The 24807-nt window shown below is 47.8% G+C and overlaps 1 protein-coding gene across 7 annotated transcripts in view; it reads right to left on the bottom strand.

Annotated features, from left to right (window-relative positions):
* Positions 1-214: 214 nt before the first annotated feature.
* Positions 215-24807, bottom strand: part of CAMK1D (calcium/calmodulin dependent protein kinase ID) — a 503116-nt gene continuing 478523 nt past the window's right edge. For 6 of the 7 annotated variants that reach the window (XM_053225283.1, XM_027073424.2, XM_027073423.2 and 3 more), the window contains 5 exons: positions 17274-17386; positions 15913-15991; positions 6556-6643; positions 5287-5404; positions 215-3785 (listed from right to left, as the gene is read on the bottom strand). In XM_053225283.1, the coding sequence (XP_053081258.1) occupies positions 3667-3785; positions 5287-5404; positions 6556-6643; positions 15913-15991; positions 17274-17386 (517 nt within the window). In that variant the 3' untranslated portion in view covers positions 215-3666. Of the gene's footprint in view, positions 3786-5282; positions 5405-6555; positions 6644-15912; positions 15992-17273; positions 17387-24807 lie in introns of all 7 variants that reach the window. The other variant, XM_027073425.2, reaches the window with a different exon arrangement.

The raw sequence follows: 24807 nt of genomic DNA, 5'->3' as shown, positions 1-24807 counted from the left end.
GGACATTGTGCTGACAGCTAGTTGGAGAGTGGGACCCTCTCAAAGGAGATAAGCTCTTGTGTGGGGATATGAAACTGCTCCCTGCTTGTGAGGTGGGATTTTAGAAGTGACCAGAATCATTGCCATAGTCAACAACACTAAGCCACACATGCTTTTTGGTTTTTTGTTTGTTTGTTCATTTGTTTTTTGGTATGCTTTCTACATGGCTCTTATCTTTAAAAAGGAGACATGAAGGGGAACATTATCCTGCTGTTCTCTTACGGGGTCAGAGGCAGTAGGAGATGGTAAGCCCTGCTGCCACAATGGCCATGCGCTGTCCTGGACTAGTTGTCAATCTATCTGGGCACCTTCTTCTTTTCCCAAGGGCTTTAAGTGGCCCTGTGTGCTCCCTGTAGGCATTCCCTGCCCTCTCAGATCCAGCTGCCTTTACCCCATCTCAACCCAATACCCCAGGCCGCAGTGTACTCGCTGAGGGAAAGCAGTGAGCAGTCCAGACCCCAGGGTACCCTGCTTAAGAGCAGAAAGCAGTTGGTCATGTGGGGGCTCTGTGTGGGTGAGCACTCACTGCTCATTTCAGACCAGTGATGGCTTTGCCTATTGCCTCACTGATGAGATGAAAAGTGGGGAAGAGGAGGAGGGACAGACAGGGCAGCTGAGAGAAAGACCACTCAAGGATAGTTCAAAATGTCATATTCAAATGAAAAAATAATCCACTAGCTCTGAGAAGCTGAGGAGACCAATGGTTGGGGGAGGGGCTGGGGTTGAAAGGAAGCCTGTGATGGAGCTGGTGGCCATCTGTTAGCCTCGGCCACATGCTGGCTTCCACAGTGAGTGGAAGCTGTGGGCACGTATGAAAGGCTCAGTTACGACTGGTGGGACCTGACTTCAGCGAGGGTCCTGGGATTTAGCCACCCCACTCGGCAGGTCTTAACAAAAGGCACATTCTGGGTTTATTTTCCTCTCTTCCTAAAACGATAGGAAATAACCTAAGTCCAGTGGCACTGAGACAGAATGGATTTGCCTGATGTCAAGTTCAACAGAGTTGGCTTTTGAGCTGAAACCAGTCCCTACACATCACACTGCGTTGTTGACACATTCCAGGCCAAGTGCAGCCACAGGCTCATCTGAACCACAAAGAGGGCGCTGGCCACAGGGCCTCATCTCCTGCCTGTTCTGCACGTCTTGGTGAGACATACCTTCAAACTAATTGAATAGAAGGTACACCCCAAATATCAGCTCTAGGAAATAATCTAGTCACCCATGAGAGAATTTGCCTTCAGAAGTTGCCCTCCAAATGCAACTGACTGCACCTAGTACAAGGTGCAAAGAACTGATAGCCAGTCAGGCACACATCACAGGTACCAGATTTGGGCACATTATCACCCCGTTACATCTAATTCCTTGTTTTCTTGTGCTGTAGAAACAAGAATGTTCCATTATACTTGTTCGTAAGCAACACCCTAATAAAGCCCCTGGAGAGAGACCACAGTTTTCTGATACTCTGTAATATTCATGCCATTTTCCTTCTGCGGGCATGGCATTGACACTTATCCAACTCACACAATACCTGCTTCTCAACTTGGTCTGTGGTCATTTTATAGACTTTTTTAGTTTTTTTTTTTTTTTTTTTTTATTAATCGTGAAGAGCGACAGCCTGATTTTCGCTCTGGATGCATGTGTGGCAGATGCCAAGTGGGATTCCTGCCAAGGGGTTGGGGGCATATGATGCATGTTGGGAACAGGGTAGACCAGCTGTCTGTCTTCCTGTCTGCTCTTATATGTACCTGCACTGCCATACTAATGGAGGCAGAATGGAGCTGCTGAGCCTAGAAACATGGTGTGTATGTGTGTGTGTGTGTGGGGGGGGGGTGGCTATCACTAAACATTTGGCCTGGACATAGGCATAGGTGTGGCTTGACCACAAGACGGCTTGACCAACAGGACCTGCCGAATGTGGCTAGCTATAGGAGAAGGGCAGGAGGACCATAGCCAGTAGAGTTGTTGGGCCATCAGGCAGACCTACAGGGACTCATGGCAGGCTTGAGGCTGATGGTGTGAAATGCAGACTCATGGTATTATGGTGGGCAGGGGGTCAAGGGAGGGCTTTTGCAAACCTAGCATTTGGAGCCACCTGCAAGCCTCTGCAAGACAGCATCCTCAAAGCCCCCTTGGGAAGTGGTTTGCCCTGGGTTTCACGCCATGCTCTACCCTGCACACCTATGCATCACATGGGTAAACAACGCTGCCCGCTTTGCCTGGGACATTGCCAGTTTTAGCAATGAAAGTTCTACTTCCCAAGAAGTTCTTAAATCCCAGGCAACTGGCACCTTTGGTGACACCACCACTACGGGTCTTTGGTTTTCAGACTGCCCCGGTCAGAGGGAAGGCTGCGAGTGCTGGCTGGCCATCACCACGCTGGCCAGTGTCCTGCTTGCCTGGCAGGTCACCTCTCCTTACCACCCCAGATAAATGGACTCTTTTCCAAGGCCACTTCCCTCTCCTCGCCTGGGTAACATTCATAGAAGAACAGGGTAAAAATCTGCAGAAACAACTTGTGTGAGTTGGAGGCCATTTTAAGTGTAAGATTAGAAATGCATTGTTAAAAAACAGAGAGAGAGAGAGCGCGAGAGAGATTAACTTTAAAACTGCATAGCTGAGAGCAGACTTTTCTGTGTTACCATCGTGAGAAATATAAGCTGTGTGAGACATTCCCTTTAACCAAAATGGCGTCTGGTTCCTTCTGGAAGGGAGGCTCTTATATCTTTGCTGGGTGGGCAACTCCTTCACAGCAAGTGAAGCCTCTGAAGTTTAGCCTTAGTCTTGGGGGAGCAGGCTTCTTTATTTCTGACCACTGACGGTGAAGGCCCCTAGGGTCTCTGGTTGGCCAGGGGCATGCTGGAGGGGGTGTTGGAAAAGGTCTTCTGCAGGTTCCCTCCCCAGGTGGCCCTGGAGACAAGGCAGCCTCACTGGACTGCTGAGTTGTTTTCTTAAAGAGCTGCCTCTCCAGGGAAGGGGAGAGAAGGAGGAAAAAATAGAAGTAAAGTGCACTCTTCGCCTTGGAGACAGATTCTCGATCCTCTTATTAGAATTTTTAAAAATACCTTTACATTCCCCTTGGAGGGAAAAAAACCAAAACTAAACACCTCTCTTAAAGGTTAACATAAAACTCAACTACTGATAAGCAAAAGATACAGGTCATGTGACTAAGAAGTAAAGATCAGAAGGGCATATTTCTTAAAGGGTAAAAAATAAAACCCTAATGCGCAATATTTACCGAGACTTAAATAATCCAGTTGAAACCTTTTTTGTCATTAATGAAAAAATACAACATAGACGGTTCCCCACACCTAGAAGAGCAGAAGTGACGACGGTTGGGAAAGAGGACGAGGGAGGTCCGTTCTATCAGAGCTTTGCAAGATTCGTATGTACAGCACCAGATCCTATCACGTCAGCTCCCTTGAGTCAGTACAGTTTGTGAGAAACGAACACTTCAGAATTGCAGTATAAAATATGGCCATAAAAAACTTCTGTCTTCCAGTCCTGTGCAGGAAGGCGCACCATGCAAGGTGGGATCACTCTGGAGCGGCTGGTGGCGCTGGCGGCCCCGCGGGGGCGGTGGGGGCCCCCTTCCCCGGCCCCGCCCTTGGGCCCCACCTCCAGAGCCAGTCACTTGCTCCCGGAGTGCACTGTGGTCACAGTGGCGGGCCTCGGTCTCCGCTCCGCCCCCACTCCTGAGACCCCGGATGAAGAAGAAATGAAACTACAGAGCGTGGAGGGTGCCAGACCTGCAAGGGGGACAGTGGACACAAGGGGGTCGAAGCTTCAGAAGAAAGTATTCGCTCCCCTTTCCCACTCCAGGGTTTGGGGGGATGGCAAACTCTTACACTCCTGTCTCTAAATGTTCACCTACCTGTAGAAAACCTTTGCAATGTGTCCTTGAAATGCTTTCTTCCTAGACACAACTCTTCCCTCCTGTTCTAGCTCTGACGCTGCTGACTGCTTTGTATTTGAACATGACATGGTTTGGCATCCGTAACAGGGTAGGTACCACTCACCGAGCACTCACTATGTACTAGGCTGCAGGCTAGGTGTTGAATACATACTGTTGTTTGTAACAGCCCCATGAGTAGAAGCTTGAGGAGTGAAGACAGAATGTGATCCCCCTGCCGACCCATTTCGTGTGTGGTCTGTACTCCTGGCTAAGGACCATCTGTGACACAGAGCACATCGAAATGGGGCCGTTTGCCTCTTCCTCCAATTCCAGCAGCCCCGGCCTAGAAATATTGCTCACACACCGCCCTACTATGCTCCCTGAGAGTATGCGGTGGCATCAGAAAACCCTGATGTGGGACGAGTGTCCTGGAGCTCAGCTCCAGTAGCATAGTTCGCGGTGACCTTTACAGGCTCCGACGCGGGGAGATCCATTAAATGTGGGTCTACCACAGCGTGTGGTTGGGTCAGGGGACGCGCATGGAGATTTCCAGGCAAAACGGCCGGGCTCACATTCCCAAATGAGATGGGATGACTAATTAGAGAGGGAGGGAACTCTTTTCTGAGGGTCATGGGATGGAATGTGATGCCCAGAGGGGGACCAAGCTGAAGGGTTCTGGTGATCAGGGAGATGAGGGCCAACAGGGACCATCAAGGCAACTGGCCTGAGGGGGACAGAAGCCCCTGAGATGGCCTACTATGGGATTAAGATAAATAGACCAGGGAGCAGTGGGGAGTAGGGGAGAGAAATAGAGTATGTTACATGCCCTCAATGATGTAACAGCCTAACACAAAGATGAAAGTGAAATATTCTCACTATCACTCTGACTGCAAAGCCAGTGCACATCGTATAATTCAGCTCCAAGCATCATCCTCCTCATCAAAAAGTAGGTATTAAAAGCCAATGAGATCAGGCTGTCACGAGTCTCTGCCACCCTTTCCTCAACCCCTGAGAATGACACGCGGTGACAAGTGAGCCTCGGGGGAAGGAGGCGGATCCGAAAGTGTCTGGGCTCTTGTCCAGACAGGTATGGCTGTGCAGCGCGTGAGCCACAGATTTCCCATCTAAAAATGGAACTCATCATACCTACGGTTGTGTGTGTATCGAATAATTAAAGGTTTCGAAAACATTCTTTAAAATTAAATAACGTCCCAGGGTTGCTGGGGGACATGCAACGAGAGGAATTAAATCAGAAGTGCCTGACAGCAGGAGCTCACAAAGGACCGTGCTCGCCTCCCCACCCCAGATCTGTCTGACACGCCAGTTGGAAAGTTCTGTCTTTGCTACATACGCACAATCTTTTTGGCTGGCCAAACTGAGGCTGCTTGAAACGCTTGCATTTGAACTGTCCAGGCTGCTGCCGAGATGGAGTTTCCTCATATGTCTCACAACGGCCGTGGCATTAAATGCTTGCTGAAATTTAAGAAAGGGGAAAAAGGCAGACACAATAGTCCAGCTAATTAGAAAAGACTCAGACTGTGTCTGGTTGTTTCTTCTTACTTACCCCAACCATTTCCAGCTTCTTAAAACGTTCTCATGATACTTTAGAAAGGAAGCTTGTCTTGCCCCTTCTTCCAAAACGATGCTAATGTTTTGCACCCCTCGCCCCCACCGAAATGTTTTTTGGAGATTTAAACAAATACTCCTCTTTAGACATAGTAAACGTAGAGGATAAATGTAAACCAATACTCTCCGTCATTTAAGGGAAGTGACTTCTAGAATAAAACGTGTATTCTAGTAAGACGGTCTCTTAAAAGGTGATGCTTTAAGGTAGTTTTAATTTTCCTATTAGGAGTGCTTGTGTCCTAACTAATAGCATTTCCTCTGAATAAAGCGGGTCAGTGGAATTAATTTTGTTTCCCCGCACTGATTAGAACATAGGGTTTAGGTAACCAGTTGATGACCAGGAAAGCTCAGTGGTATAACTCCATCACATTTTTAGCTGAAAATATCGATGAGTTCAACTCAGATTCCCTGTCTTTCCCCACCCTCCCTTTCCTATCACTTTCATAAAAGTCAGCTAGTCAAAGTTCCAGCAGCAGAAAGGAAGACAACAGGAATTATGTTCTTAAGAAACAGCAAATGAGTAAGGGCTGACACTATTGCTATTTTTGAATCACAGAAGGGAAATATTAAAGCCATACTTCATCCCTCCCACACCATGACATCCCCTTTGAGTCTTAATGGTTATCAGTTAAAATTAGCAAGATTATTTGGGTGAGGCTCTGGGGACTTTCATCAAACTCGGGTGATAGTAACCTTGAGAAATAATAAATGCTCCAACTGTAGGGCAAGTTTCATGGGGGTGGTTCAATTCATCGCAAAAAAAATTTTTTTGAGGTGGGGGAAGGGCAGAGGGGGAAGAGAGAGAGACACACACAGAGTGAGAGAGCGAGAGAGAGAGAATCCTAAGCAGTCTCCAGTGCTGTCAGCTCAGAGCCCGACGCAGGGTTCGATCCTATGACCTTGGGATCATGACCTAAGCTGAACTCAAGAGTTGGACGCTTAACTGACTGAGCCACCCAGGTACCCTTCGTTGTAAATGTAATGAGCCCAAGACTTACTCTCCATTTGCTTTTTGCGAAGTTCTTCCGGATCTGGGCACTGACAGACTCGTGGATGTTTTTGTTGAGGGCTGTGTCACCAGCGATCCTGAAACAGAGGCAAAGATGCTTCTTCAAAAGGGTTTCTTGAGGGGGGCGGGGTGCTCTGACGCGGGGTCGCACGCTGCTTTCCCAGGGAAGCCCCAACCCTGTCCCTGTCCTGAGGTTCACTGAGAGGGTGGCTTCCCGCTGCCCTTCCAGGATGTGTGGCTCTTGTCTTACATGCACACCATCTGCCACCACCGCCAAGTCCTGTCCCCCTTCTATACTCAGCACCCTCCCAGAGATTCGTTGACCTCTCGGCCTGGTTCCCACTTCTTCCCTTTCGGCCCCAATTCCTGCGACATCAGAAGCCACAAGGCAACTTGAATCCAGTTTTCCCTTTCCCTCCGTCTCCATCTCACCAGCTCTCCACCTGCAGTTCTGAGGTCCCACATGTGTTTCCTGCCTGGTCTGACCACCAGATCCCTGCCCAGGGCCGTCTTCCCAGCTTTCTCCTGCTAGAGACCCCTTCCTTCTGCCCTTTCCAGGCCCTCTGCATCACGGACCTGCTCACATCCCGGGCCCAGAGCATCCTTCTGGTCCTTTCCAGCAGAGTTAAGCTCTGCCATGTTCTCGCCTATACTTCCTCCATGCTCAGGGAGAGGGTGCCCAGCCTCAGCTCAGCCCTGCTTGCCAAATCTTCCCCTACATTTCCCATAAGAATTCTCTGAACTGCTGGGACTGGATCCACTCTGCATTCAGCTGGGTCCCTGATGTTACTGGGCATTAGTTCTTGCTTGCTCCATAGCCTTCCACCAGCAGGGAAGAGGGTGGGTCTGCTCTTCACCTCTGTCCTTAGAAACTACCTAGGAATTATCCTCCTGTCCTGTGACTTCCTCCTCCTGCTTTACCACCTCTCCTTCCCTCCCTTCCTCCTCCCTCCTCTCTCTCTCGGCTTACAATCTCCAGGCTCATTTGGTCACCTGGAGGTCACTTGCAGCTCATTCTTCTCCCACACACTCCCCTCAACCTCGACACCACCCCTGCTCTACATTTAATCACCTGGCCTTCTCCCCTAGTTTCAGAGGAAGCTGTGTTTTGCTCTCATTCTTTTTTGCACTTGGAACCTCCCGTATCTTCTCTTTCATTTTTTAAAAAGTTTTTAATGTTTATTTTTGGAGGAGAGAGAGACAGAGCATGAGTGGGGAAGGGGAAGAAAGAGAGAGGGAGACACAGAATCCAAAATAGGCTCCAGGCTCTGAGCTGTCAGCACAGAGCCCGACGCAAGGCTTGAACTCACGAAGCGTGAGATCATGACCTGAGCCGAAGTCGGACGCTTAACCCACTGAGCCACCCAGGCGCCCCATCTTCCCTTTCATTTAACACCAAACTGTTAAATTCTAGGCTGGTATCTGTTACCTACGAAATCATTTTTTGCATCTGAAAAGTTAAGGGGCAGAGAGAGAGATGCCAGGAACACTGAGCATCCTTTCTGGCTGGAAGGTGACTGGTTAGTGAGGAAGTGAGGAAACCTGTCATCTCCCAGACCCAGATGGCCCTGAACCCCAAACAGCCTAGATGCCACAGTATTATGTCCAACTGTTTTGGGGACATGAAAAGAATAAGCTTAGGACTTCTTCAGACAGATTACCCCCGAGGAAAAATCTGTCCCCACCCACCCAGCCTTTCACTTTAAAATCGAAAACATGGTTGATGGATGTGATGTTTAGTCTGTGCCAGGCAGGGCCCAACTTTGGAATGCGGTCTGATATTCCCGCTCTTCCAACCATAGACTCTGTCTTTTTCCCAGCGGGGCTGCAAATCCTTAGTCAAGGGGACACTCAGAAACTGACTCAAGAGAACCAGGTTTCCAATTCCAACGACTGCTAGTCGCCCCCTGTCCCCAGACACACATCAATGACACAGAAACAGACTAGCGGGCAAATCCAAGGAACAAGGTTAGCGGACTGCAGACATCTTTATTAAGCTCTTCCTGCTAGACAATTCATGTGAGTGTTTCCTCCTGCACCGTTTTTAAATGCTACATCCTCAGAAAAGAAGGCCAATTCCAACTCATTGGTGGCCAGTGCTTTCTTGGAAACGAGCAGGCAGAAGTGGTAGGAATACGGGGTTCCTTGGGCTGAGCACCACCGCAGGGCAGAGCGACGCTCCAAACCAAACAGACCCGCGAGGGGGTCAGGGAAACTCCCTTCTCTGTGGGCTAGCATGGGCTGAGATGTAAGGAAAATGCAAACTTCCAATTATTTTAGGAATGTTCCATGCTCGCTTCCCACAGTCCCGGGGTGTGCTGTAGCTGAGTAAGACCAGGCAGGGCAGACGTGGCCCAGAGGCCCCCATTGGGGCACTCTCCTTGGGGAAGCGAGGCCACCTTGGCCCATGACTGCACACGATCTTCCTCAAATGGGCACCACCATGGAAATGGTTACTGCTGCTCACAAGCCAGCGACATTACAATGACAATATATGACACTCACAATGCTCGGTGCTCCTGACTTTAGCATGATTCATCAGCAACACCAGAGGCACAGAATCCTACAATTTAGAATTGGAAGGGACTCTAGTACCTTGATGGTCCTAGGAATTGAATGATGCCTCCGACACAGAGGAATCTCCTTATAAATCTGTGCGCGCGCGCGCACACACACACACACACACACACACACACACACACACAAAGCTATGGCGCCCACATTCCATTCCTATCTCCCTTGTTTCTACTTTTTTAAATATTTGATTTTTTAGTAATCTCTACACACAGCATGGGGCTTGAACTCACACACCCAAGATCGAGAGTTGCGTGCTCTACCGACTGAGCCGGCCAGGCACCCCACCTTGCTTTCCAGTTTTAACCTCATGCTAACAATGCAGATGGCATTCGTATAAATCGCACTTTGTGAGGTCTCTCTTGCTCTCTTTCTCCACACCCAAATCATCAAACTCATCTCTCCTTGCCTTCTGGTGTTTTTGTGTTCTGTACGTGGTCTGCTGTACCTCCATAGGTCTGATTTTGCATTTTTCTAGCCACTTTCTCAGGACAGGCTTGGTGATGCTGCTGTGTACCCCCAGAGACCAGTTTCCCAGACTCCTGGGCTGCTTCCCAATTCCTACGGTCAACCAGAGCTCGGCTGGCTGGAGCCCAGAAGAGGGGAGGGGACCCAGGAACACTGAGGAGAGGGCTGCAGATGCCACCCTGGCCTGGCCAACACACGATGTCCCCTCCTAGGTGGACACATTGCCAAGTGTTGCCTGGGGCATGGATGCCCAAGAGTCACCACTTTGGTTTCCTTGTCAACGCAACTAGAGACAGAGGTTCAGAACGCTCCGAACCAGATGAACAAACCCCATCAAGATGCCTCCCTGTAAGAAGGAACGGCTCCCATCTTGCCACTTGCCAGTTCCTACCTTCAGCCAGCAGCTGCAGGCTGCTGGTTCCTCACCATGTGCCGCCACGAGAAAGCCGTAGCCTCTCATGGCAGGGGCTTGGGAGGGGACCTGGGTGGCTCAGTCGGTTAAGCGTCCAATTTCAGCTCAGGTCGTAATCTCCTGGCTCGTGAGTTCCAGCCACATGTCAGGCTCTGTGCTGACAGCTCAGAGCCTGATATCTGCTTCGGATTCTGTGTCTCCGTCTCTCTCTCTGCCCCTCCCCCACTCACAAAAGCAGATGTCTCCCTCTCTCAAAAATGAACAAACATTTAAAATTTTTAAAAGATCAGGGGGGCACAGGAAAGACCTGGCAAGATGGGCCGACCACCCTACCCACAGACAGCTCTGAAAGGAACCCTGTCTTGCCTGGCACGGTCTGTTTTGAGTCTGAGGAAAGGGGTCTGGGACTTCCAGAGCCCCTCCTGGCTCTTGGTAGCCTTGGTTCAGCCGGAAGAGCGAGTGCAGAATAAGAGATCATGTTCTCTGGATGTAATCGATGTGCCAAGAGCACAGCTTCTAGAATGGTAGTGTTGATAAAGCTGTGCTCCCTGGAATAATTACCCCACTTTCTGCCAGCTCTCTGTTGAATCAGGTGCTCTCAGCCCGAGCAATTTTACATAAAAGAAACAGGCATATCATAAATGCAGGCAGTGGGGCATTTCAATGATGTCTGAGTCAAGTGCATTCATTGGTACCATTTTCTAATGTTTGACTTCCTGGGATTTTTGAAATGCGCGTAAAAAAAATTGTAAAGCGTTGGCAAAAACCCAGCTCTACAGTACAAAGGCATTAATTTGTGCAGCTCACACGTGGATACGCGGATACATCGTACCGTGACCCAGGCAGACAACTGTGAAGTCTCTGTCTCTAGCCCGACCCCCTTCCTGGGCTCCAGACTCACTCAGCAAAGGGCCCCCACCTTCAGCACCGGGACAGAGGGCTCCTGGGCCCTCCCTCCTGCTCCTCACAGTGGAGGCATCTCACCCGCCCAGGCCCTCCCCCTGGCACCTCGGGAAGGACTTCAGACCCCTCTGTCCCAGCAGCGCTCTGCCCCAAGCTGCGGCTCCCCACCCCTCAGTGTGTTCTCCATCCTGCTTCCTCCCTGTGGCTCTGGACAGGCCCCCTCCACCCTTCTCTGGGCCATCCCCCACTCCGCCTCCACTCTGCACCTCCCCGCCAGCCTCCCTTGCCCCGTGGCCAGCAATTCGGCCTCTCTTCTGCAACCGGTTGAGCTTTCTGAGACACAAATCTCATCACCTGGCTTAAAACCTGTGAGGGGCCCCCACTGCCCAAAGGGAAAATACAAATTACTTCCTACGGTCGTAAATTAAGGGCAACTCCTATAGATCAGAGATCTGTTAGGTGCTAGGTCCTCTTCTTATTTGTATTATTTGTATGTCACGAATCCCTTGAAAAGCCCTGCAGGATATACACTGCTGTCATTTATGATTTCAGTCCGACACAGGGGCCCACAGAGCTCAGGAGCCCACAGATGCAGTAACACATATTCTACCATTCCTGGTCTTTGGGAGGGGGGTAGCTGGGACCTGCCCTCAAGCAGGCTACCCCAGAGAACTCTGCCGGCCATGTCTTCCTTCTCGTGCCCTCCCGCCTCGCTCCTGTGCCTACGCCCCCTCCAGGAACCTGAGAGTGGTGGCTCCAGGACAGAGGTGGGTTTAGGCTCCTGAGCGAGGCCCAGGCCGCTTGCCCCGCCTGGAACACCTCCCCTCCCTGGACAGTCTGGGAAGGCCTTCTCTCAGGGAGACTCGGCCCCTCTGGAAGGCCTCTGCCAGACCCTCTCCCTTCTTTTGTTCGTCAAAAACACCTGGTGAAGGAGAGACCAGGTCTCAGCGGGGATCCTTCCTGTCTTCCACACAGCGAGGCCAGATTAGTGGACAAGTCCTAGGAAGGAAATTGCTTCCCTTCTTTAGAGGTTCTCTTTCCTCTTCTGTCAGATCGTCTCCAACGTCTTGTATGTACAAAATAAGCACGCGCTGGGGTGTCATGTACAACACGATGGCTATGGTTCTAAGAGAGTAACTCCTAAAAGGTCTCGTCACAGGGAAAAGAAACTGGGGGGGGGGGGTACCTATGTAAGCGGATGGATGTTAATTAAACTTATTGTGGTAATCACTTGACAATACATAGAAATGCCAAATCCTTACGCTATATGATAGACACTTTCCTTAAACTTATACAGTGTCCGTCAACTATGTCTCAACAAAACTGGGAGAAAACGGAGTTTCATACAGCTTTAAAGGCCGTATGACTTCAGGAGAAATTCCCCTTAACAGCACGCAAGAAAACTGCCCTGCCCCCTACTCTCATCCCAAGCATTTCCTCCAATTGTTGATAAAGTAAGAAAAAGCTTTACTAACTTTATTGCCTCATACTTTAACCTGCTGTCCAATGTAACTTATTAAAAACTATCATTTATATAAGCTGATTAAAATATGTACAATCAAATCTACCTCCTTATTCAGAAACATCTTCTCCTTCCCTGCGGCCCTTCCTGTCTTCCTTTTACTGGTCTTTACAGGGTGGTGGTGAAGAACACTTATTTTGAAGTCAGTTCTGGCCGGAAACCATTCTGGCTTCACCACTAGGTAGTGGTTATGCAGTCTTGGCTAAGGATAAGTTAGTTACCTTGTCTCTCTAAATTGATTCTCTTATCTCTGAAATGGAGATAAAACCTACCTTACAGAGCCATTATAAAGAAAAACATGAGATGATACGTTAACGCAATGAGAACAGTACCTGAACCAGAACTCATGCCCCATAAATGACAACTGTTGTTATACATTAAGTTCAGATCTTCCTTGACTTACAGTGGGGCCAAGTCCCAATAAATCCATCAGATGTTGAAAATACCATGTATTGAATGTGCATTTTAAGACACCTCACCTACCAAACATCAGAGCTCAGCCCAGCCTACCCTAACCGTACTCAGACCACTCACTTTAGCTTATAGTACAGCTTCTACTGAATGTGTATCTCTTTCACACCGTCGTAAAATCAAAAAAATCATCGGGTTGGGGACCGTCTGTGAAACCAGGTCATGAAGCTCCCCTGAGCAGGTCCCCTTTGGAAGACTAACCAGCGTGTGAGACTCTGGAGGAAATGCTACAGGGTAGAATAGACAAGGGGGCAGTTTTCTCGAACGCTTTTTAGGGGAATTTCTCCTGAAGTCGAAGTCTGTTTGTTTTCATCAGACCATATATTCTGCCATTCCTGGTCTTTGTTGTCAGATGGCTGCTCCTGGCAGTTTAATGAAAATATCTTAATGAAACATTTACTATGTGCCAGACATTGTGTTAAACCCTTCACAGGCACAATCTCAATTATTTCTTACATCAGCCCCGTAAACTGGGTATCGCTGTTCTCATTGTAAGGTAAAGAAAATGGAGGCTCAGAGAAGTAAAGTATAAATGCAGAGTAACACCTAGGGGATCGTGAAGCTGGGTTCAAACCTGGTAAGTGGCTTCAAGGGCACTGCGGAGAAATGTAGTCATACACAACACCATGCACTAGCGATAAATGCCTCTGGGGTTGAAGGCACATGAAGATGAAAAGCATTTTACGAGGAGAAGAATAACATCAATTCACTTCCCTATCGAACGGTAAGCTCAAGGAATCAAACTCCAATCTGAATGACTCCTTGAAGAATGACCTTCAATAAAAATGATCCTAAGATACTTGATGTAAAATGAAAACCCTAAAGCTACTTTTTGTACGCTTCGCTTGTCCCCCATGCATTCAGAAGACTGTGGCCTGAGGGAACAGAGTAGCTCAAGTGTTGCCACGAGGACAGGGTGAAAGCCACTGGTTGGAGATGAAATCATTCCACAATTAAGAGCAGCTAAGAGGGACATGATATTATACATGGAAAATCCGATAGACTCCACCAGAAGTCTGCCAGAACTGATACATGAATTCAGCAAAGTCGCAGGATACAAAATCAACGTACAGAAATCAGTTGCATTCTTATATGCTAATAATGAAGCAACAGAAAGACAAATAAAGAAACTGATCCCATTCACAATTGCACCAAGAAGCATAAAATACCTAGGAATAAATCTAACCAAAGATGTACAAGATCTGTATGCTGAAAACTCTAGAAAGCTTATGAAGGAAATTGAAGAAGACATAAAGAAATGGAAAAACATTCGGTGCTCATGGATTGGAAGAATAAATATTGTCAAAATGTCAATACTACCCAAAGCTATCTATACATTCAATGCAATCCCAATCAAAATTGCACCAGCATTCTTCTCGAAACTAGAACAAGCAATGCTAAAACTCATATGGAACCACAAAAGGCCCCGAATAGCCAAAGTAATTTTGAAGAAGACCAAAGCAGGAGGCATCACAATCCCAGACTTTAGCCTCTACTGCAAAGCTGTAATCATCAAGACAGCATGGTATTGGCACAAAAACAGACACATAGACCAATGGAATAGAATAGAAACCTCAGAACTAGACGCACAAATGTATGGCCAACTAATCCCTGACAAAGCAGGAAAGACTATCCAATGGAAAAAAGACAGTCTCTTTAACAAATGGTGCTGGGAGAACTGGACAGCAACATGCAGAAGATTGAAACTAGACCACTTTCTCACACCATTCACAAAAATAAACTCAAAATGGATAAAGGACCTGAATGTGAGATAGGAAACCATCGAAACCCTAGAGGAGAAAGCAGGAAAAGACCTCTCTGACCTCAGCTGTAGCAATTTCTTACTAGACACATCCCCAAAGGCAAGGGAATTAAAATCAAAAATGAACTACTGGGACCTTATGAAGATAAAAAGCTTCTGAACAGCAAAGGAAACAACCAACAAAACAAAAAGGCAACCAATGGAATGGGAAAAGATATTTGCAAATGACATATAGGACAAAGGGCTAGTATCCAAAATCTATAAAGAGCTCACCAAACTCCACACCCGAAAAACAAATAATCCAGTGAAGAAATGGCAGAAAACATGAATAGACACTTCTCTAAAGAAGACATCCAGATGGCCAACAGGCACATGAAAAGATGCTCAACGTCGCTCCTCATCAGGGAAATACAAATCAAAACCACACTCAGATATCACCTCACGCCAGTCAGAGTGGCCAAAATGAACAAATCAGGAGACTATAGATGCTGGTGAGGATGTGGAGAAACGGGAACCCTCTTGCACTGTTGGTGGGAATGCAAATTGGTGCAGCCACTCTGGAAAACATTGTGGAGGTTCCTCAAAAAATTAAAAATAGACCTACCCTATGACCCAGCAATAGCACTGCTAGGAATTTACCCAAGGGATACAGGAGTACTGACACATAGGGGCACTTGTACCCCAATGTTTATAGCAGCATTCTCAACAATAGACAAAGTATGGAAAGAGCCTAAATGACTATCAACTGATGAATGGATAAAGAAATTGTGGTTTATATACACAATGGAGTACTACGTGGCAATGAGAAAGAATGAAATATGGCCCTTTGTAGCAACGTGGATGGAACTGGAGAGTGTTACGCTAAGTGAAATAAGTCATACAGAGAAAGACAGATACCGTATGGTTTCACTCTTATGTGGGTCCTAAGAAACTAACAGAAACCCATGGGGGAGGGGAAGGAAAAAAAAAAAGAGGTTAGAGTGGGAGAGAGCAAAAGCATAAGAGACTCTTAAAAACTGAGAACAAACTGAGGGTTGATGGGGGGTGGGAGGGAGGGGAGGGTGGGTGATGGGTATTGAGGAGGGCACCTTTTGGGATGAGCACTGGGTGTTGTATGGAAACCAATTTGACAATAAACTTCAGATATTGAAAAAAAAAAGAGCAGCTAAGAGGGACTTTACTCTGAGAAGGCATCAGATGGCATTAGGTCCTTCTACTGGGTCATTTTTCTTACCATGGGTGCCGAGCGGCTTGCTCACAAGTGTATCTTTTATTTGGATCTTTCTCCATCAGATTCCGAATGAAATCTTTTGCTGTTCAAAAAGAAAGCACAAGGGGTGGAATCAGTCTGTGGCTTGTGATGTGACAATCTGATGCCACCAGGCCTTCAGGAACATTGTGTGGCACATGAAAAACAGACCAGCCCCTCCCATGCCCCCCAACCCTCTTGGGTACCTGGACATGGGAGGCAGGCGGGAATCAGTGTTTGGGGGAAAGGGAAGCCAAGACTTGGCACTCTTAAGGGGTGACAGTGCGAACGAGGAGGCAGCCAAGCCAGGCGTCGGACCCAGCCTTCCCAAGTCAAAGCCCTTCTCTTTGGCAGCTGGTGACATCTTCGGTTCAGAGATCAAACGTCTTTGTTATCATATGCCTCTCCCTGAGCTCATTGCTGCCAAGAGAGCTGCCTTGTTGACGTCCTCTCTGTGTTTCAGACATCACTGATTCAACAAAATCCCCAAGGCCTCTACCAAGGCCACCAGGTCCTGGGCAAGCCCTGCGGATACACAGCCCTCAAGGAGCCCCCTCGCGGCCCACCTAGCCGATCACGATGAACATGCAATTTTGCTGAGGAATAAAGCAGGTGTTTCCAGTTAGGAGGAAATAACTCAAATAATAAAATGCGATATCTGAACAGCTCACCGGTAAGTGCAGGGCTCTGCCCTATTTATTATTTCATTTAATCCTTGCACCACCCACTTTGGTAGGGAGGAGTATTATTATCATCCTGACCTCCTCAGGAAGACACTGAGGCTCGAGAGATTCGTCAGTTTACGTGAGCCTTGGTTTTGATCTTTATCCCTGAGGAGGAAATGGTGAACGGCTCTGGGAACGTTTCAGTGTGGCACAGGAGCTGAGACGTGGGCTATGGCATGAGGGCTTGGGTTCAAATCCCAGATCTGCCACTTACTAGCTGTGTGGTTTCAGTCAAGGCATTTCACCTTCTGGGGCCTCAGTTAATTCACCTGTCAAGTGGGGATAATAGTAACACCTATGGGATAGGTTGTCCTGAGGACCAAGTAAGCTAGCACATGGGCACAATAAGCACTCAATAAACGTTAGCTGATACTGGTTCAGTCCTGGAGCGCCCAGATCAGGGCACGGCTAAGAGTGGTGGAGGAGTCAGTCCCATCCCTCAATCTGGCTCGGGTCAGACGTCCCCAGCCTATCTTCCACGTGGCAGGTCAAGTCCAAGTACGAAGCTAAGGAAACGTCCTTGGGAGCCTCAGGACCGCTCCGAACCCCCCAGGCCTGTCACAGTCAGGTGGTCTGGACCTAGGGTCCCAGGGGCCACCCATGGGGAGTGGAGATACCTACCAGAGTCAGAGATGTCGTCCCAATAGGGCGAGTCAAACTCATATTCCGCCTTGAGGATCTGCTCAAAGAGCTTGGAGTCATTTTCATCGTAAAAGGGAGGGTAGCCGCAGAGCCTGGAAGACAAGACAGTGTAAGGATCTGTAGTGGCTGCACGTCCATGGCGGCGGCTGGACATTCTGCACGGAAGGAAGAGCCATTTCCACCCAAACTGAGAAAACCTGCTGTGTGTATGTTACAAGTACCATGTGAGCAAAGAAATCACACATTCTATGGGCAGAGGCGGCACAGAGCTAAAACTGTGATTTGATAAGTGGCAAAGAGGTGATGATCTAAAGTAAACACGCATGTAAGTCCACCTTTCCATGTTATTAACCAGAGCCCCATATACTCCCAAACCAACCCCCAAACCTTCTGTGTGCAAGTGCTTCTCATCTTATTGTCTGTAATACTATCCCCAGCAGATGATGGGTTGGTAACCAATTTGCCACAAGTTCCCCTAAAATGCACATTACCAACCTACCATGACCAAACTGGGTATTTGGAAGGTCACAGTTTGGGCCATTAATATACAACAAATATAAAAGCAGAAGTTGGCACAAATCATAATGCTATCACCCCTCTTCCTCCGAACCCTTTCAAAATTGATCTTTACAAGATTATATTAGGGTGTTGGTGCAAGCCACATACAGTTCTGGAGGTACCAACAGTCAGCTGACCAACCTAACAGGAGTGAAAATGTTTCTTAGATGCTCCAAATACAATTCATCCCATAAGACCATGGGTTCTCAGGCAGTCCTGCTTTCTGCTCTGATGTGCATTACCAGGCCATGATGCGTTTTGTGGACCAAGATTTCCTCATTTGAACATGAGGAGGCCAGACTAGAAATTTCTAATGTTCTTCCTGGCTTTAAGATGCTGTGGCTCTATGATCCCCGCCCCCCCCCCCCCCCCCGTTTCAACTTGTTTGCATGGCTAGGACACCTAGGGAAGGATCCAGTACATGCTTGAGACCCACATGGGGCAGGGGCAGGCTCTGGTCGGGACTGGACATCCAGGAAGGGGTAAGACAGAGTCCGGAGCTGCAAGGGATGGGCAGAGCAGGAGGCAGGGCTGGATTCTAGAAGTCCCGGACACAGAGCCGCATGGCTGGTTCTGGGCCCACGTCAGCCTGGCGGGTGACAGCTGTAGTGGGAGTTCTGCCCCCAGACGAGCCCTGAACCTCCCCACATAGCTGAACTTTGTTCAAAACACGGCTCCAGCATAGAGATCCATTTAATGAGAACAAATGAACAGGAATCAACAGGCCTGTGAGGGATTAGGCTGTCGGCAAAGAAGAAACTTAATAAAGGTTCAAAACGCTGGGTTGGTACATTCATTTTCAGCTGCTCGGGCTGTGACACAGGGTGTCACCGGTCACACTACCCAGGGGGAAGGCTGATGACATTTTTAAAGGCTGTGAGACGTTTTGTGGGCCGATAAGTTTCAAACTCATCTATCCCCACAAGGTTGATTTAGGGGCTAAGTGCCTGGAAAATTTCATTTTTAAAGATTTGCTGCTTTTGGCAAAATGAGTAAGAACCAGGGTTCTGAAACCACGGAGCACATATTTCACTGCCCAGGAAATGCTGCAGCCGCGAGATGGATATGTAAATGTTTCCCATAATGAGGATTTGGGCTAAATGAAATGTGCATAGTAGGAAAAACAGACAGAGCAAAATGTTAGTTCGTCTTGGAAAATAACTGAATTTTAGATATGATAGGTTTTTGTTTATTAACAGCTGAGTGTGTTTTACTTTACAGTTTGGCTTTCTTTCCAAGGGAAAAAAAAACCTTTAAGAAAATTCCAGGAAAGATTTATTCTTCTTATGCCAATTTTGTTCATGTATATCCCAATTTCTTGTATTTCTTCTGGTTTTTAACCTCTTTTGGGCAGGGGATAGAATACCGCTTGTGTGGGTATACTGAGGATGTAAGGAAAGGACGCAGATCTAGCTTGGAGATGAAGTTAACATTAAGAAAGAGGATTTTAAAATAAGGATTGTAAAGGAAGAGAAGGACAAATAGAAGTTGTCGAATCTTCCTCAGATCTAGAAATTTCACAGAGCTCCCTGGCCAGGCTATTTCATTAGTAGGTTTGTGTGGAGGGTCCAAATAGGAGAACAAACAACTCTGAGTGGTTTATCTATAAACACTGACTTCTGCAGTCTAGACCTACTGGCAAGTGGAATCTTTGTGTTCTTATTTTATATATCATACCATTTAAATAATGTACAAGTTATCTCACCATGCATAGTCAAAGACAATAAAGCCATTCCCAATGTTCTAGACCTAAAAGTCTGTGGTTCAGAATGAACATCTGGGGCGCCTGCGTGGTTCAGTCCATTAAGAGTCCAACTCTTGGTTTCAGCTCAGGTCATGATCTCATGGCTCCTGGGATCGAGCCCCACATTGGGTTCTACACTGACAGCACAGAGACTGCTTGGGATTTTCTCTCTCCCTCCCTCTCTTTCTGGCCCTTTCCTGCTCACTCATGCCCCCTCTCTCTCCCCCTCTCTCTCTCAAAATAAAAAAATAAATAAACTGAAAAAAGAAAAAAAAATGGGAATGACATCTAAACTTACCAACCCAATGACTGATGGTCATGCCCAATTATAGGCAACACACAATTATAGGCAACACACCGTCCTGAGGCTGGGATGGAGGAAATCGATGAGCCCGGGGCTCCATCCCAGCCTCAGGACGGTCATCCAAGGGGAACCCTTATATCTTCAGTCTTTCTTACTATGCCGTCTTGTCTACCTGTGGCACCTTCATGCAAATGTACTGCTAGATTCTACTTTAGTCTTGACTGAGCACTTGTTTTAGGTAAAAAAATGCCTCTAAGAGCTTTGCTGTATGATCTCATTCAAACTTCAACTCCCCCAGGAGGTGTGGGTCCCCAACACCTCTGTTCACCCTTTAGAGCCACTTTCCACTCTGCTTTGTGCCCTGGGAGGCTGACCTGTATGGATACTTGAACGAGGGGTGAACTCTGACATCTGATAGGAGGTGGCCAATGGGGCCTCCAGGGGAGATGGTGAAGGAAGGGGGGAGTCAGGGATGGGATATGTGTTGGCCTGGTTGCTCTCATCCAACACTCAGGCTGGCTACACCTGCTGACTGAGGGCCACTGCTACCTCTCAGGGAGCAGACTCTACCAGGCACTCCGCCTCGGATTCTGGAAACTGTTCCCCATCTCCCTTCGCCACCTTGGATCTAGGGGTGTTTATGTCTCAGTCGCTAAGAAGCCTGGGGTCACAGTCCCTTGCACAATTGTCATTTTAAAGGCAAAGAAACTAATATGCAGCAAAGTCAGGACTCGAGGCCTATCCATCTGATTCCAGCTTTGTGTTCTTAAATATTTTGCTTTTTCACTCAAGGGAAGAGAACTGAGAATTGAACCGTATGCTGCAGCCTTGACTTTGAATCCTCTCTGTAGGTCATTTAGTTTGCCCACCTGCCCCTTCATCTGCAAGTAGAACCCAGTGATTGGACCCTACCTTTCCAACCCCCTTTCCTATGCTCTGGGTCTTGTGTGCTAAGGTGTTCAGAGTTGGCTCCCCACTGGGAACTTTTTATTTCTGGACCAAGGTAAAGGCATGTACTTTACCTGGGCTACCCTCCCCCTTCACTTGCCTCTGGTACACCCTTGAAGACCAGTGGAGCTATTACTAGGAAGACCTAGCCCCTTTCTGCCAGGTGGGGTAGGTGCTCTGCTCTGTGCCCCAGTGACAGTGGGCAACACCCCCAGTGACACTTCCTACACTGCACACTGCCCTGACCTGTCCTGAAGGTAGGACCATGTCTTAGGTCTCACTCTTGTCTTTGGATTCCCAGTGGCCAGCCCCGAGTCCACTCATAGCAGATGCCGAGTAAATGCTTGGATGAACAAATGTGCTCTGGAAGAAGAGGCTGCACCGTTGGCTGTTGAGCCCCCTGGTTGGGCTTTGAAACAGAGATAAGGATCTAAGATGTAGGACAGCCCCCCACGCCCCCAGCCCAGAGAGTCCTCGAAGATCCCACCTACCCTGACTCCTGTCTCCTTTACCTTCCCCTGCAGGAGGCAGTATGCTCTGCATCATTCCAGAAGAACTCGGTGTGCAAGGCCCGGTGTTGGGAGCAACCTGGACTGTCTTTGTAGAGAGAATGCAATGTGGTTTGGTTGACCTAAAATGCCCCTGTTGGGCGTGGACACAGCTCATCGGGGAGAAGATTTTCCATGAAGGAGAAGGCTTTTAGCATAAACGAATGTGAAAATCGGCGATGCCCAACCATGGCTGATTCGGCAGTGCACAATTTTTCTTGGAAACCGAAATCCTGTAATAGCTTGAGAGCTCCTGCTAAGAGGCCCTGTGGGTTTAATGGGGTAATCATGTTACATATATGGTCCTCTTGATTGTCTGCCCTTGGCCATGTATCTGTGTCCCTCTGCAAATGGGTGCTTGCTTAAAAGGATTCCCATGCAATAATCAGTTGCTACCTCTTTACCCTTTTGTGTAATTTTATTTCCAAAATTCACCTCAACATATTGGGGGGAAACAGTATGGAGGTTCCTCCAAAAATTAAAAATGGGACAACCATATTATCTAGCAACATGTCTCCTGGATATATTCCCAAAGGAAATGAAGTCAGTACCTTGAAGAGTGATATACGTTCTCATGTTCACTGCAGCGTTACTCACAAGAGTCAAGACATGGAAATGACCCCAGTGCCCACTGACAGATAATGGATAAAGACATTGTGGCATATGTATAAAATGATATATTTTCAAGCCAAAAAATAAGGTGATCCTGTCATTTGCAACAACATGAATGAAATTGGAGGACATGATGCTAAGTGAAATAAGCCAGGCACAGAAATTTTAAAAACCTGCATGACCCCACCTATACAGGGAATCTAAAAAAGTCAAATACGCAGAAGCACAGAATGGTGGCTGCCAGGGGTCAGGGGGGAGTGGTGACGGAAATGGGGAGATGGTGGTCAAAGGTCAAAATCACAGATCTGTAGGGCAAGTAAGTTAGAGATTAAGGTACAGTGTGAAAGCAATAGTTAACACAGCACTGAATACTGGACATTGGTTAAGAGAGTAGATCTCAGGTACTCTCATCACAAGAAAACATGGTAACATGTCAGAATATATGTTAACTAGCTTGACTAGCAATCATTTCACTACATATAGTAAATCATCGTGTTTCATACCTTAAATATATACAATTTCTACTGAAAAAAGAGAAAGGATCAGCCACGTTTAACATAAGGCAGTGACTTTGAAAAAGGTCACTTCTTGAAGCTTAAAAGAAAACTTAACATGAGATCTACTCTTTTAACAAGCTGTAAGTGTAGAGTCAAGTACTGTTGGCTACAGGCACGATGTCGCACAGATCTCCCGAGTTTACTCATTTTATGTAACCAAAACGTTACATCCATTGTTTCCCCATTTCTCCCTCCTTCCAGCCCCTGTCAGTCACCATTCCACTCTTTGATTCTATGAATTTGACTATTTTAGATACTTCATGTGAGCAGAATCACGCAGTATTTCTCTTGCTGTGACTGACTTCATTTCACTTCGTGTAATGTCCTAAAGGTTTATCTGTGTTGTCGCATATTGCAGAATTCCCATCTTTCAAAAGGCTGAATAATATTCCATTTCTACATATTCTACATTGCTTTAAAAATTTTTTTAATGTTTATTTATTTTTGAGAGAGAGAGAGAGAGAGAGCGCGCGTGCGAGCGCAAGTGGGGGGGGGGGGCAGAGAGCAAGGGAGCCACAGAATCCGAAGCAGGCTCCAGGCTCCAAGCTGTCAGCATAGAGCCCAATGCGGGGCTTGAACTCATTAATGGTGAGATCATGACCTGGGCCGAAGTCAGACGCTTCACCAACTGAGCCACCCAGGCACCCCTACATTTTCTTTATCCAGTCATCTATTGATGGACATTTACACTGTCGCCATGTCTTGACTCCTGTGAATTATGCTGCAGTGAACATGAGAGAGCTAATACCTCTTTGAGATCCTAATTTCAATTCTTTTGGATATACACCCAGAAGTGGGATTGCTAACTTTCTGAGGAACCTCCATTTTTTTCCACTGTTTTCCACGGTGGCTGCTCCATTTTGCATTCCCACCAACAGTACATGAGGGTTCCCTTTTCTCCACAGTCCCACCAACACTTTCTCTTGTTTTTTGTTTTTTTCTTTTGTTTTTTCCTCCAAAGAAGAGACACACATGGCTGACAGGTACTCACCATTTCTAATCATCAGGGAAATGCAAATCAAAACCACAATGAGATATCACCTCACACCTGTCAGGGTGGCTATCATCAGGCAGCGACTTCCACAAAGTACTTCCATGTGGACGTTATCGTAATTCACTGTAAGTTTTAATCAGCCAACATACACATACTCACTTAGCGTCTTACGTATACCGAGAACTCATGCATTCATCAAATACTGATTTTGGACCTACTGCATATCAGGTCCTGGGTTTGATACTGGAGATAGGATGATACATAAGAACACGGACATCATCTCCAAACTCTTCTGGGGAGGCAGAAACAGCAGATGTCTATGCTTTATCTCAGAGGATGAGCAGGAGTTTTACAGGAGACACAGGGGCTACTGGTGGGGGTGGCTAACCGGGAATAAAGACGTGGGGACAGAAAAGAATCGTGTGTTCCAAAGCCTCGGAGCAGTTTGCTGCTGCTGCAGTGTGAAATGGAAGCCCATGGGCAGTGGGAGATGAAGTTGGCAGAATGCACAGTGGCCAGACCCCATGCTGCTGGGCTCCCCCACTAAGGCAGGTAGGCTATGGGAAGTCCCCCCAAAAGGCCCAGCCACAGGAGCCACAAGGGCAAGTGGCTTTGCAGCTGGAGTGGGGCAGATTTGAGGCAGGAAGACAAGTTGGTATTTAGGCAAAGGAAAAGCAGGAGGGCGCGGGCAGTGGAGTTCGATCAGTGGGGGATTCCACTGATCACTGATTCCACTTTGGTCAGGTAGATTCCAAAAGGAGTTGAGAGATAGGATTGGGGGGTCTGGAGTCTGGGACCGTGGCCCATGCAGGCCAGCATGATGCCCAGCCCTGCAACAGGATGCCTGGAGCTGCTGTGTGGACCGTGACGGTGGCAAAGAGTGCAAGGGAGGGGAGCAGGCCCGGGAGGCAGCCCGACACCAGTGCACCCCGGGTCTCACCTCCGTTTGGGATGAAGACTAAGAGGCTAGCAAGAGGGAGGCTGACGGTGTGGACGTGGAGAGAGAAGCAGAGATGCTGGGAGGGAAGGACCAGCTCAGTAGGCGGGGCTGCCTTCCCTGAGTACCCCACTCGGGTCCCCCACTGAGGACAGTGGATAAAAAACCACCCATCAGGTCCTCCTCTGACTGTCCCCAAATACTGACTGGGCATCGGCCGTGTCCTAGGCCTGGGGATATAGTGTACAAGGAGACGGTGAGTCCTACTCTCATGATGTTTACATTCTATTTGGGGGATGGGGGAAAGAGAC

Source organism: Acinonyx jubatus, chromosome B4, assembly GCF_027475565.1.
Source record: "Acinonyx jubatus isolate Ajub_Pintada_27869175 chromosome B4, VMU_Ajub_asm_v1.0, whole genome shotgun sequence".
In the NCBI taxonomy this organism is placed as follows: Eukaryota; Metazoa; Chordata; class Mammalia; order Carnivora; family Felidae; genus Acinonyx; species Acinonyx jubatus.
Note: the sequence above shows the minus strand (reverse complement) of the source record. Positions and strands in the feature narration are given on the sequence as shown.